We start from the raw sequence: 15,544 nt of genomic DNA, 5'->3' as shown, positions 1-15,544 counted from the left end.
ATTATCACTGATACTAATTAGCTTATAATAAAATTTTAATTATCAATAATTGTTGATTTAAAACTCAATCTAAAAATTATAAATATAAATTTGAAGTAAAAAAATAAACTATTGTATTTAATACGATTGACCCAACAAAAATCTAAAACGCATTATAACCAAGACAAACATTCAAATGTTCAAAAGAAATGTTATAATAAGTAATTGATCTCAATCCTATAATTGAAATAACTATAATATAGTGTGTAATTAGTTTGTACAGCAAAATTTCATAGCTAATAGCTATGGAAACTTCATAAGAAATGTAGGTTATTAAAAAACTGATAAAAATAGGAATAAAAATGTTCATAAAAATACTAAGCCAAAACTATTAAGGCTAGTATGCATATTATGCTTTAATAGTACATACTAAATGCGAACATTACTGTACCTCGTTAAATTTCATGATAAATTAAAGCTTTGGACTAAACCGTTTAACAATTCTCATCATACAGTTATAGAGTCAGCACATATGAAATTTTAAGTTTGTCATTGCTGTCAATTATGGTGCAAATATATAATTCTTACCGCCTCTTAAAAGATGTTTTAATAAATTTCAGGCTTGGAAATATTTAACTGGCACATGGAAGCCTAAAATCGTGATTTTATTCTAAATTATTTATGTATATTTCGTTTGAATAATTTTTTCCGTCATGTCTTATTTTCTGTTGCTTCTCATCCATTAGCTCCATCCAACGATTGAGGGGATAAAATAGAAAAGGAGAAATATAAGTTAAAAAAAAAAACGACGCAATTATTTTCTATTTTCGAAAACTTTTACACGAAAAACAAAAGGTTAGATTTTAGTTAAAATATATACAAATATTGTCTCTTACATTATTTCAACTTGTTCAATTATTGTGTTGTGATAGAACATTCTTGAACTGTGGAGGACAACCGATAGGGTGTCTTCATCATTGGTTCCTACACTCTTGTTTTATTTTGGACTAGGAAAGACCAAAAAGGAGAAAAGAGAGGCCTGATCTATGCGTTTATTTCTCAAAAAAAAAAATCAAATATTTGGAAAGAAAGGATTGCGAAAAAAGTAGCAATATAATCAATTATATATGTAATATATTTTATTTATATATTTTCATTATATTAAAAATAAATATATAATCAATTATATAGTAAGTAGTATATTTTAAAAAATTATAAATAAAAAAAATAATAAGTATAATAATACAGAAATAATAAAAAATAAATTAAATACAGTTATAATAAAAATATTTTTTTTCTAATCTAAGAAATTTCATTTATAGTTCCTCTTACATTTTTCTTTGTTTCTCTTTTGCCTTTTCATTTCTATCATTTAATTCATGTTACCTCTAATTTTGTCTATACTTCATCCATCTATTGTTAGTAAGTCAAACATCAATTATTTTATTTAACTGTTAATGTCAAAATCTTGCAAAAACGAATTAGCAATCAACGAAAATATTAACCGACAAAGTTTTCATATATTCAAAATGACTTTTTTTAAGAGCAAGATATATTATCCTCTAAATAGTATATGAATTTTAAATCTTATTATAAATAAAATTTGAATGAAAATAATATTTTAATTAATTTTATATAATTATAATAACAATCCCGAAAGAATTATATTCGTGATAGTGTTCTGTTAAAGTAAAATAACAAACGACGAGAGTGAGTAAAATTTCAGGCATATACTTACATTCCAAACTTGCCAGTTGCCATGGTTGTTTTTTTTTTTTCCTTTCCCGGCCTTGCGGCGATTGAAAGAAAGAAAGGAGTGGAGTGGTAGAAAGAAGAATTGAAAAGACAGAGTATTAATTCTATAATTACGTACAAGTAAAGAATGTAACAGAAAGAGATAAACATATTTTTGAGAGAGATGGAGTAATTTGAAAGTGAAGTGGATGAGAATTGATATGAACTATCATGGGCACTGTGGATTGTTCCCAGGCCCACCATAGTAGAAATAAGTGCCCCATTCGTTGCTGTAGAAGCTCTTGATGTCGTAACAGTTTGAGTTTTCGGCCAAGGTTGAGATGCTCTGCACAGAACTCAGACTGTTATCCATGTCTACGATCTGAAGGTTCCTGAAGTAGCTTGCTTTTCCAAAACCATCCTCTGCAAAATGCCCAGACCCCATTTGGGTGAACGTGTGTTGCCCATTGCTGCGTGAGTTCACCACCTCTCCTCCCCACTCCACCATCGTTGCATGCTCTGCTAAGTGCGTGAATACCTCTGCCGGCCAATACCCCACCAACGTCTTATCACCAAAACTCATCCACCAATTCCCTACTTTTGGATCCTGATTCGTAACAAAACTTCAACATCTCAAAAAAAACATCCTTTTTCGACCAAACATTATAATTTTAACGTTAGATATCCTCACCTTCCAGATGAGAATAGTAATGTCGTACTGGTTGCTACCATAGGAAGAGACAGGAGATATGGCAGCTCCAATGGCTATTCTACTGTTTGTTTGAATAAACCCAGCACAGAGAAGGTTGTAACATCCGGTTGCACGATATGAATCACTCTGCATCACCAAATATTTTCATAAAAATAATACTTAATTCATATTACTTCACATAATAATGTCAGCGAAATAATATTTATATATATATTTTAGATAATTGCTATTAAATACATTAACTGTAGTTCTATAATTTAGTCATACACGCATATTTTTTGGATCAATCTTATGATGAAACTGTTGGAAGATGTGCTGAAGAATGTATATAAAATTTTGGGAATGGGGAAAAAGAAAGAAATGCTAACCGTCCAATAAGTGAACAATCTGGGTCTGCTGTCACCATAGAGCTCCGGACTGACCTGACTAGTACAATGATCAAAGCTTCAGAGATCCAATATTTCATAAAATTACAAAAATAAAATTCCAGACATTAATTGCATTAATGTAATGTGTCGTGTATCACATGCATTCTAATTGATTCACGATATGTTCGGCTGCTTGAAGGAACCAATTGAAAATCAACTTTACAAAATTATAATAATGATTATCACATCTCAGTATAGTATTTTAATAATGAGAATTCATCATTCATCCTCTTTCCTTTTATTTAATACTCACTATTTTCTAGAGATTAAAGAAAATACTTTTCATTCAACTTGTGTTATTGTGTGTTCTTGATGATGAAACAGACAAGGGGACAAGAGTGTTGGAATTGGAACAAGTACCTGCCATCCAGCTTCGATGCTATTAAGATCAGTGCCATCGAAGGATCCTGAAAGAATCCAAAGTTGTGAAAGACTAAATTCGTTAATCACTTGAATTGATGGATCCCATACGTTTATTGTTGCCTTGGCCCCGTACATTTCTTGCGACGACCCCGTATATGCGATCGCATGCTGCGTACCACAAATTTATAATCAATAAAAAAATAATAATAATTACCGATTCTAAGGTCAAAACCCTTTTTTAATTATAATACACGTTGAAATATTAGTACAATAGGTTTGAAGTACAATCAAAGCAATCTTTATAGCTTTCAATCTTCAAATTAGCTAATATTTAAAAGGATTCGATGTTCTCAGACAGCTTGCAACACCTGCTAGATCTATTTCTCAAAAGTTACACTTTTGTAGAGTAAAAAGGTTATACCATTTCGATCTTTGGGACCATGATTGATTCAAATATCATATCCGTTAATCTTTATCGTTTTTAAAAGATGCAGAAAATCATGTCAAAAAATGTATCCCTAGAGTGATATCAGGTACCTCATGGCCATTGGCGCTGAGAACATCGGGGGCATCGCTGCGGCGAGAGAGAGGAACTCGTGCACGTTTCTTCCCAAAATCATACAAAGACTTTGCTCTGAGCACGTCATGCACCGTGCTCCGTCGTACCGGAACCGTTCCCTTTGGACACCGTGTCCCATTCAAGTGCCACGTTTGCCATGCCATGCTTTCTCCTTCATCTTCCTTATTCACTTTCATCATTCCTCTTGGCATCTCCGTTGGCATTTTCTATTACATCCATCAAATAACACCACATTTTAACAGATAACAGTGCTTTTGGGGATCATCACAGGTAGATGAACATGAGTGAAGTGCAAGGAAAGCAAATATAAAGAGAGGTTTCTCGTACACGTATACCTGGATCTTGTGATTCTTTAAAAGGGGATGATCTAAAGCCAGTTGTTTTCTTTTGTGAACACAATCTATAAGATCTCCATCCGGACTCTGCAATACGAACCCACGCCATAATAAGAATACTTAAATGTTACGTAATAAAGAAGGGAAAACCAACATTTATTTGGCCATTAAAACCTCAACCACTGATAAACGTACCCTAAAATATTCTATATTCTATATATATATATATAGATAGATATAGATAGATATAAAGTATAAATATATATAAACAATATTATTATTATTACCTCTATGGTGAGCACAGGAGGCTTGTTGATCTTGTCCAAGTGCCTGGTAATCCTTTCAAGTCTAAGGGTACTGGTTTGCGTGTGTCTGGTGTAATTTAGCGTTCTGGATTCAACCATGGCCCTTTGCAGAAGCATGGCAACAAAGAGAATCCGTAGCAGAAGAAGATGGTCCTTATAAGAAGGAGGTGAACAGGAGCATCTTCCCGTTCTCCCAGTAACACCCATATCTTTTTCAGCGCCGAGAAAAAAGAAATGGGTAAAAGAAAAACGTGAAGCTAGGAAACCATTAGGAGAAAAACAAAGGGTAGAAAGAAAATCTGAGTTTCATGGTTATTTCCAAGCCTAAACAGCGAACCAAGAAAAGAAAGTTGGAAAAGGACGAGTTGAGAGGAAAGAAAGGAGAGAAGAGGCTCCCTGTATCTCTCTGTATTTAATAATATTAATGGCGAGGAAGGGAGTTGTTGAGATCAATTAAGCTGGTGCTGCTCAGAGACCCTTTTGAAGTTTCAGCATCATGATCATGATTGCCTGCTTTTGATTTATGTAGTGAATGATGAAGTAGCACACATGCAGTTTGAAGATGTGTGGTGTTGCACGAAAAACTTGGAAGCAAGGAGAGAATTTGTGAGGTGGTGGTGGAAGAAAGGAAACTTGGTTAGGTCTGAAAGTTGAAAGTTGTTTAATGAAAGCATTATAAAAACTGAGACCTACCCAACTGAAAGAATACACCTTTTTATTGCAGTTGTTCAATGTGCATCTGCCACCATACAGTTTGCCATTAATATTTGGCTTGAAGCACACCTTCCCTCCATCGTTATTGCTTGCTTTCCTTCACAGTCTCTCCATTCCTTTGCTTAACCTTTTTTTAAACTCTGACACTCAATTGGTGGAGAGAGGTGCGCTTTTAACCTTTTGGTTTTTCCACGTGGTGCAGCCCTACTTTTCAATTTCATCACCTACATTTCTGTAGGTGTATCCGAATTTATGTCAACAACACCTATTATACTTTTCAAACCTCAACACTTATCTTCATCCAACAATTTTTAACAAAATAAATATTTCTTTTCTAATATCTAGTTATTTTCAAATAAACATAAATCTTAACTGCCTCAATTACAACGCCATCAACCAGAATTAATAACCTCTAGTTTAAAACATTGATCATGTTTTGAGCCATTCAACAATTAATTTCTCCGCTAATATGGATAGTGCTCTCTGTCTAAATAAAAAGGCTTTAAAATATGATTTTTTACACCTTTTTAGTGAATTTATTTTTACTATTTCCTTGTTAAATAGGATCTCTTTGTAATCACTGTACATGTGATATAGATAAACTGGAATTGAAATTGTTTGATCCACCGATAAATTTTTATGAGAATTTTTGAGTTAACTAAAAGTTGAGTTTTTCAATGTCTGAAAAAGTATCCTTCAATAACTATATCAAATACCAAGAGCATCGTGTTACATAAAATATTTAATTTTTTTCATGGATCTAACTCCTCAATATATCGAAAAGAGTTAAAATTGTTTAAAATAGCTTTCATAAAAAAGAGTGTGAAAAAGAGGTTTTTGCACCATACATGTATGGTTTAAACCTCACAACAAGCTTTCAATTAGAACAAGACCATACGTCCCTCATCCCTCTGTTATTATACCAAAAAAATATGGTGGTATTTAGTTTGTGAGGAATGACAACCTTGCAGTTGACCCATTGCATATAAATAACACATAATCTGATTAACAAATAAACCTTTTCTCTTAAAGCAGTTATAAATGCACTAAAACGACATCAACAAGTCTTCATAGTGTAAAAAATAAATCTTCATTTTATAGGGCTTTAGAGTAAGTCATTGCCATTATGAGAGTGCATCCACAAATTAAAAACATATTTAATCTCTTTTTTTTCATATTATTATTATTATTATTATTATTATTATTATTATTATTATTATTATTATTATTATTATTATTATTATTATTATTATCATTATTATATCTTATCAAATATACATTTGGCCAACTTGCCCTTTGCCTCCTCGAAGAAAAGAAAACACAAAATATTCATTATTTCATGCAGATAACATCGGTCACTCTGTATATAACTTTCCAAACATATAAAGCTTGGTATGACAGGTTTGATTTTTTGAAACATTTAACTTTGACATATGGCTAAAATTATGGAAGCTGAATTAAATTATAAAGGGTCCCTCGGTTAGAAAATATTTACTATATAAAAAAGCAATGCTACTTTCTATACTTTAATATGATAAATGCTTTTATTAAAGACGTAATATATTATTTCTTCAATGAGAAAAAATTATGGAATTATACATGAACTGGCATGAGAATCTAGCTATACCGTCTGCAATTAGATATAGATAACTAAATAGAAAATAATGAAAAGATGTAGTCAACGTCTATTATTTATTGGAGAAGATGGTTAATTTGTCTGCAAGTTGTTTGTGGCTATTAAAATTTGACAGCTCTCTTTCAGGCTATGATACAAAATGCAGAGACACTATGAAATACATGTTTAAAATTTTTGTTTACGAAAGTTTCATTAACTTTTTTCTTATAGATATTATCATAGAAATATTTGCTAAGCAAGATGCCCTGACTATATTAGCATGAATATGTATAATAATGAAAGAATTATATATTGACGCTACAAGATAATAAATCTGAGATAAAATTATTTAACAAAAAAATTCGGTTTAAAGAATTTCTTTTATAGATTTTATGAAAAAGAATTCTGTAGAATTTTTTTCTTCTAAATTTATCTTTTAGGTTGAAAAATATTTTTTCCAGTGTCACCATTTTAAGATCGAGTAAATATTTCATCCTAATTTTGAAAGAAATTATGTATCAAGTTAATGGTCATGTATTAATAGTATATAAAGTTTAATATTACTATCTAATGATAAATATTGTTATGGTTTTAAAGATAATTATTGTAAAAAGTTAATAAACTACTTTTTGTGATTCTTTTTAAATGACTGTATAAAATCACTTAAATTTTTCTACATAATCATATCTTAAATTTTATAACGTATTTTTTATAGTTTTAGGATGAAATTTGTATTTTCACAACTTTAGGAGAAAAAAATATATAAACTCCTAAAATTCTAGGTAGTATAATAACAATATATAACACTATCAAACAAACTATATATATATATATATATATATATATATATATATATATATATATATATATATATATAATTATTGAGTCGAATTTATAAAATGAAATTTGTTTTTAATTTTACAATATTAATATTATATTAGAAGTATTCCGAATTTATCTTAATTTAAATAATTTTCACCCTCAATGTCTTCGTTATAAAAAAAAATGTGTTAAAAGAATTGTTTTGTGAAGTTAAGTTTTACTACTTAACAGTCAGTAAATACATATAAAAAAAAGTTGTTTGATAAATAAAAGACAAAATTAAAATTTATATATTAAGACATGAGTTAATTGTAGAATACTAATGTGTTTTGTAATTAAGTATCTCATCACATAACACACATGCTTACAACTCCTTTGTTGGTGTAAGGAGTTCAAGTTAAATATAAATAATGATGATATAATTTGCTACATTACAATTAAGTGAAATATATGATAGTTTATATTTAGTATCCTTAGAAAGCCCCCAACAACCACAAATGAATTTTTATTTTACAGAAATCAATGTTCATTAAAAAAAATAATTATTAAATTTATAAATATTACAATATAACATATCATGTACTATAATAAAAATTATTTTTTATAATATAGTTTTAATTATCAAAATATTAATTTCTTTATGCAATAAACACAAAAGAATCACAACAACATAAGTCACAAATAATAACTATATATTATTTTTAAATGACTTTTATAAGTTGAAATATATTAGTGATATTTTTAATACATCTAATCTAATTAATCGTTTTTATATTTAAATTATCATAACTTTTTTCTAAAATATAAATATTGCAAAATTAATTAGGGGTTAAGAAGATGAGTGATTTTATGTTAGTAATAATGTTGAATCTTTCTATCATTGTTCTGTTGCTATACAATTATGAGAATGGTTGAAGAAAGTTTTTCAAGATTTGTTGTTAAAAAATGAACTTTAAACCTAGGTCAATCTCAACAAATCAGCTTGTAAGGTGAAGTTTACACTCACTTATATATTTTAAATTAGTCTTATTTTTATTCGATGTAGAACTTCCAACATTTGTAGTTTTCTTCTTTGGATTTTGTTTTTCAATTTATTAAGTTTTCTTTGTAATCATTTACTTAATTGTCTTTATTCCAGCTATTTGGATGATTTGAAGGATGACATATCATAGTAGATTTTAGGATTCAATTGCATTTTATGCTACTTTTAAAATTAAGAATTTAATGCATATGATTGAAAATAAATCCAAAAAGTATGTGAGTATTTTTTTTGTGCTAAAATTTTTCAATACTCAAAACTAGGAAAGGGACGATGATTTCATTTATGAATGTAATATGACAAGTTCCATTTGTCAATTGACTTGAGATAAATACTGGTGCAAGTAGGGGTTTTTTTGGTTTGACTTCATGTGTGGATATTTTTAGAGGAAGTCAGAATGAATGTGTGGAGCGTTTTTCAACTTTTTTTAAGGTAGAGACTTCTATCTATGCTAACTTTATGGGGTCATTTATGCTTTGGAGCATGATTGAAGAGGACTTTTAGAGGTTTTAGTTGGTGTGTGATTCTTCTTTAGTCTGTCATAGTTTTTTGGATCTAGTTTGAAGTATTAGATAAAAATAACGTTGATATATCAAAATTCATAGTAATGTCTAATATCATCTTAAAAATTAGTAAAATCTAATTTTATTTACTATATAACTTTAAATAAACAAGTTATTTTATCATTTCGTTTTAAAAATACACAAACGTTTATGTTTAATACAATTTAAACATTTAAAAAAAACATAAACACCTTGAACCTTTTAGGTAAAAAAAATGTAAATTGATAACTAAATACGTGTTATGCTCGGGTTAAACACTAATTATCTACCAATTTCGCAACCAATGATTTTAAAGCAGGTATGTATGAAGTATTTAATTAGTAATTTATACTTTTGAATATGTATATAATATAAAATAAGGAGTGTGGCTTAAGGTTTTTTTTTTTTTTGGAAGAATTGTTGCTTAAGTTAAGAAATCATTAATAAGGAATCTTTCAACTTACCTATACCTTTAGTCATCCTCTTAACTATTTGGTACGCTCTAATGTTGACTAAATTCCCCATTAATATGTCAAGTGTCCAAATTAATGTAGTGATTATGAATATAAAGCGGGTCATGGTGATTAACATAGGAATTAATTAACGGGTAATGTATTACTCAAACGCTTTCAAAAGGCCTCTTTCTATTCGCATAAACTGTTTTCATCTCACAACACAACATAACACCAACCATCACTCATATACTTTAACGGGGAAGGGAAGCAAATCATGATACTCATTTACCAACAAATTTCTTCAATTCCTACACAATACTAAATACTTCACTCATCTTTTTCTTCTCATTCAAGTTTAAGTGAAATAAGCTTTAAGGTTTCACCAACAACGTTGTCAATAAATGCACTTCATACATGTCATTTTTTATTCTACTTTTCTAGTACATATCAATACAAAGTGAATAATAGTATATCAATATCCAACTTCTAAATTAATTTTCTGGAATTGAATTAAATTAAAAATTATCTTTTTGGTAAAGTTTATTAAACTTATTATATGACCTGTTAATAGACGTTTGAGATGTCTATTCTTTAATATACAAAAGTCACCGACTTTATGAGATTGAGATAAAATTAAAATTTAATTTTTAATACTTTCAGTCTTTTCTTCTCCTTTTTTTCATTTTCGATCTGTTTTTTATTTTTAATTTGGTTGAAAAATGATTTCAGTTTACCGAAAGCACTTGATATTAAGTTGGGCTTGGGCTTGCTGAAAGCCCAATAATTTGAGCGGACTTTTAGGTCCTCGAGGCCTGCGTTATAGGTCTAATTTGTGTTTGAAAATCCCTTAAATTGACGTTGAAGGAAAATTTTATATTTTTCAAAACACTAAACGAAAAAAAAAACGTGAGTAGTATTAATACGGTAGGAGCTGGAACAAAAACCTCCTTGTGCTTGTGATCACAATTTAAGAATAAGTCACCAATTTCATTTTCAAAGTGCTTTTTACGAATTTCTACCGTATTATTTTTTAAATTCTATGATTAGAAAATTATTTTATATTAATATTATTAAATTTTATGTAAACTTTCTAAGATAATAAATATTTTATTCACGATATTGTTATAATTCTTTTTTATAAATAATATTTATTTATATTTTTATTTTAGGACTATTTGGATTTCATTATTTTTCTGTATTTATCTTATTCAATATTTATTTTACTTTTTTATCTCAATTTCTCTTTTTCACATTCTATGATGAAATTGATAATATTGTATATGATTGAGTATCCTTAATCATACTAGTATGAGTCTAAAGACAATGTAATATAGATCACATGATCAAATAGGTTTTAAGTATATGAATCTAAACATGTATAGTCCATATGATACGTAACTACTACTATGTAATTGTTATTAGAGTATATGTAATTGTTATTAGAGTATGATGAAACACTTTTACTTTTTCCTAATTAAGATAAATAGACTACTAGACCCAAACTTAAGCCCATCCTGATAAGAGTACGCAAACATCATAAGAGTGTTTCTCCCTACACCTCATCGATCTCACCCTGCACCTCCCTATTTTTCTATTATTCCAACTGTGTCCCTGTGAGAATCACATAACTTTTCATTGTTGTTTGTATGTGTTGTTTGTATATGGTATTTGTATGTGCTGTTTGTATGTCTTGGGATGCATTTCTGGGTTGGATGCATTTCTGGGTTGAATAAGATGAAGGTCGAGGCCTTAATCGTAGTGGTTGAGAGGTGTCGGTACTGAGTTGGATGCATTTCTGGATTGGATGGGACGAAGGTCTAGATTGGATGCATTTCTGGGTTAGATGGGAGGAAGGTGGAGTCAAGACGTAATGGTTGAGAGCACGCCAGCGGAAAAACAGTTGCAGAGATTGATGCATTTGGAAGTGCGGTTGAATGTCCACCATAACCTCGGTTAGAAATGCGGTTCACATCGCACCGTAATTGGAAGCGCGGTTCGTACCATGCCACAGCTGAAACTGCGATAGCCGCACAACTCATTTGGAATTGGAATTGCGGTGAAGAAATATTTTGAATTTGGAAGTGTGGCTTTTAGTTTGGAATTTGACTCTTTAATTCTTTATTTGTTTTGATTTACTATATTTAATGTTTTTTAGTTTGATTTGTTATTTTTTTTATTAGTTTATTTAAATATTTAATATTTTACGGTTAATATTTTTAATTTATATTTTTTATATTTGATATTTATTTAAGTATTATTTTTAATGTAATTAATTTTTTTTAATTTCCAAATTTAAATTAGTTTGTTAATTTTTTAATCTATAATTATTTATTAATATTTAATTTTTCAATATGAATTATTATTTTATTATTTGTTGTATTTTTTTTAGTTTTTGATTAGTTTATTAATTTAAATTTAATTTATTGTCTTTTTGTGATTTTTAATTAAACCATTATTACATTTTTGTCATATTTTATTATATGAAGAGTATAATTATCAATTGAGAGGTGTAGAGTGAAACAGGTGAGGTGTAGAGAGCATCACTCACATCATAAACATTCCATAAATAACACTTATTACAATAAATATTATTTACGTTTTTCATTAATTATACATTTATTATCTTGTTGACATAAACTAACTTCAGCATTAGTTTTCTGTAGAGACAATCCTCTTACAAATATTTTAGAGAAGAATTAATACTCTCTGAAAATCAAAAGTTAGAATATTTTGGGAAATATTTAAAGTTTTTGTAAAATAGGTCATCAATTATATAAAAACAATAACCTTATTATCAACACTTGTTCACTTTCTTTTAAGTTCTTATAGAAAAGTTAAAAGACTTAAAAGACATAGTATATATTTCTATTTTAATAAGTAAATAATATCCCTCAAAGTAGATTATCCCTCAAAGTCACGCATGTCTTTGTCCTTTGGGTAACTTTGATGACTTTATTTGATAAAAAGTAAATAATATAAGTAATGACAAGTCATCATCCAATGGATATATGAGAGCAGCGTGATGCTCTTGACTGCTGAAGGGGAACAGGATATTGAAAATGGAATAATCGAAAATCACTAATGGATGTCAAAAACCTTCGAATTAATCATATCTTGCCAATCAGACCATAATCGAACACAAAAGAGTGTGGGTTAGATGCAGAGCGATCCCAATATCTCTCCGGGGTTGGGAATGCTTTGAAAAAGTGACAGCAACTGGTACATTGATATCTGTTGACAGAGCAACACAGGAATGGCAGGAAACTGAGTATGCAAGACTAAACATTTGAATGCGAATGAAATTTGGTTCGAATCAAACATAATTCATCTGGAGTTTAAAATCATACTTGGATTTCCGAATCACTCTCTTTATATTTGGATTTTCAAGTGAGTCTCTTTCACATCCTCTCCAGTAGAAGTATTCTCAATCAACCACAATAACGAGTAATCATTTTCAACCATCATTCATCTTTTCTCTAAAAAAACATAATATCAATAAGATATAGACCCAATCACGTAAATAATTAACATCATTCTCTGTCCAAAATCTCAAAATAATTAATTAATTGGTCTTTTACTTTTACTTGGATTTCCAACCTATCTAGGTGGGATTGGAAATGCTTTGAAAAAGTGACAGCAACTATTGGTACATTGATATCTATTGATAGAGCAACACAGGAATGGCAGGAAATTGAGTATGCAAGACTAAACATTTGAATGCCAACTGAAGATGAAGCAAGTGTGAATTTCCAGATTAAACATTTATATTTTTGTTTTTATGTGAAGGATGATTTTAAATAGTCGAGGGTGTCAGTTTTACTTAAAATTAACAACACATTTATATTTTTTTTTATATGACAAACATGTTTTAATAAGAATATTACTTAAAGTTGGATGCGTAAAAAGTATATTTTGGGAGAAGAAAAAAAAATGAGGTGCTTGTAGTTCCAGAACACCACTATGAGCGAAAGTTGGAAGAAAAAAAATCGTTGGATCTATTCATCACATATAATTCTTATTTAATGAAAGGGCACGATAATTGCATCGCAAAGCTGTTGATTATCTCAACCAGCTTTTTAGTAATGTATTTTAGATGTCAATTAAATTTATTAATTTAAATTAGTATGTGAAAAAAATATTTAATTTTAAAAGCAAATCAATCTGTAGTTCACTCTTATTAGACGAGCCCAATGAGACTTTCACAAATAATAAATAAATCAATCAGTTTTTATCAATTTTATTTTACAGAGGGACGATGTGTTTCACATTTTTCTACCATACTCAACTATTTTCTTAGCTGAGACAATACAATATTCAACGTTTTGAGTTTAAAATAAGTTATCACACATTACTCTTGTTTAGGAAAAACATATATAACTTTACCGTTCACTTTTTCTCACAACTACCAAAGTTCATTCACTATTAAGACAAATTAAAAGTAATAATAAGTAACTAAAAACAATTAATTACTATAATAGCCAATTTAAATATTAATTTATAAACTAAAAATATTAGTAACAAAATAATTTTTATTATAAATAAAAAATTATAATTAATTTTTAAATTGATAACTAAAATTATTTTAATTATAAATTAGTATTTAAATTAATCGTCAATCTTAACTACTAAATTTTTTACTACCAAAAAAATTGTTTCTAATTAAAAAATTGATTTCTAACTTAATATCTAAATATATTTTTGTCACTAAAATTAATTATTGTTTAAATATTTTTTTTTTACTGGTTATACTAATATTTTCCTTTTTTTTTACCTTTCTCTTATATATACTATGATTTATTATATCATATGATATTAAAAGTAAGAAAATGATATAGTCTTATCAAGTACTTGAAATGAAGATTTGGCATGTTTTAAATACAGTGCAAATGTTGAAATACATATATTAATTCTCTAATTGTTATGGGTTATATATTATGATTATATTAAATTAAATGTTATAATTGGGTGACATTCAACCCGTAGGACAAGTGGGCACGATTTGCGCTTCTGACTTGAACGGTAATTGGGTGAAAGTAACAAAGTATATTTGCTTTTTAAGCTACGTACTTACCACTCTACTTTTAGTTACAAAATACAAGGGTATTGTTAGTAAATTGTATTTTTTACTATGAAAATTGTTTATTTATAGGTAATTAGGGTTCATTCCTTAGTTCGAATCATCTATGGTTTCTAAGTATTATTTTTAGAGAGATATTAAAATGGTTCCAAACCATAAGTTAATTTGTAGAGAGGTATTATGTAAACTATAAATTTGACTTCATTTATAGTTTGCATAATTCAAACCAGATTAAAAGTAGATTGATAGTTAATTCATTAACAACAATCATTTTTTAGTTTTTATTTTATTTTATTATTTTTTGTAATAATTATTTATTATTTTTAATTATGTTAATTGATGATTTGATATTTTTTAAAATAATAAAATGTTGTTCCATGAATATTTAAATTATTACATTTTAGTTTTCAATTAATATATTTATAATAATATTTGGTAAAATACTTGAACACTTTGATTTTAGTATATAAAAATGAATCAAGTCAATTCACTTTAATTGTACTAATTATTTATTTGGTTATTGCTTTTAAAAAAAATATCAAGTTGAACTTCTTGTTTTTTTTTTTTAATTTGGTCCTGACTTCTTGAAAGGATTTAATTTAGTCTTTTTCGTTAATATCTACACATCATATTAAATTCACTATCACATTTCAATTTATGGTATTTTTGAATTTTTATTGAATTTTTTCATGTTTTTTATTTTAATTTTTTTGGATTTTTTTTTCACATATCACTTCAACTTTGTACCACATGGTACTGGTAGTTTGTTGTGAGAGTAGAAGTGTGATGTGGAAGAGTCTTAGTTTAGTTCCTATATTTAGGCCTTTTCTTTTTAGTTTAATTT

General features: G+C 28.3%; 1 protein-coding gene across 1 annotated transcript; it reads right to left on the bottom strand.

The window, feature by feature from the left end:
- Positions 1–1,816: 1,816 nt before the first annotated feature.
- LOC108323085 (uncharacterized) lies at positions 1,817–5,349 on the bottom strand. The gene is made up of 8 exons (XM_017555429.2): positions 5,130–5,349; positions 4,419–5,020; positions 4,132–4,218; positions 3,754–4,002; positions 3,214–3,384; positions 2,794–2,847; positions 2,405–2,551; positions 1,817–2,320 (listed from the first exon to the last, which is right to left on the bottom strand). The coding sequence occupies exons 2-8, from the start codon at positions 4,641–4,643 to the stop codon at positions 1,943–1,945; spliced, it is 1,311 nt and encodes a 436-aa protein (XP_017410918.1). The 5' UTR covers positions 4,644–5,020; positions 5,130–5,349; the 3' UTR covers positions 1,817–1,942.
- Positions 5,350–15,544: the final 10,195 nt, after the last annotated feature.

This window comes from Vigna angularis, chromosome 3 (assembly GCF_016808095.1).
Source record: "Vigna angularis cultivar LongXiaoDou No.4 chromosome 3, ASM1680809v1, whole genome shotgun sequence".
Lineage (NCBI taxonomy): Eukaryota > Viridiplantae > Streptophyta > Magnoliopsida > Fabales > Fabaceae > Vigna > Vigna angularis.
Note: the sequence above shows the minus strand (reverse complement) of the source record. Positions and strands in the feature narration are given on the sequence as shown.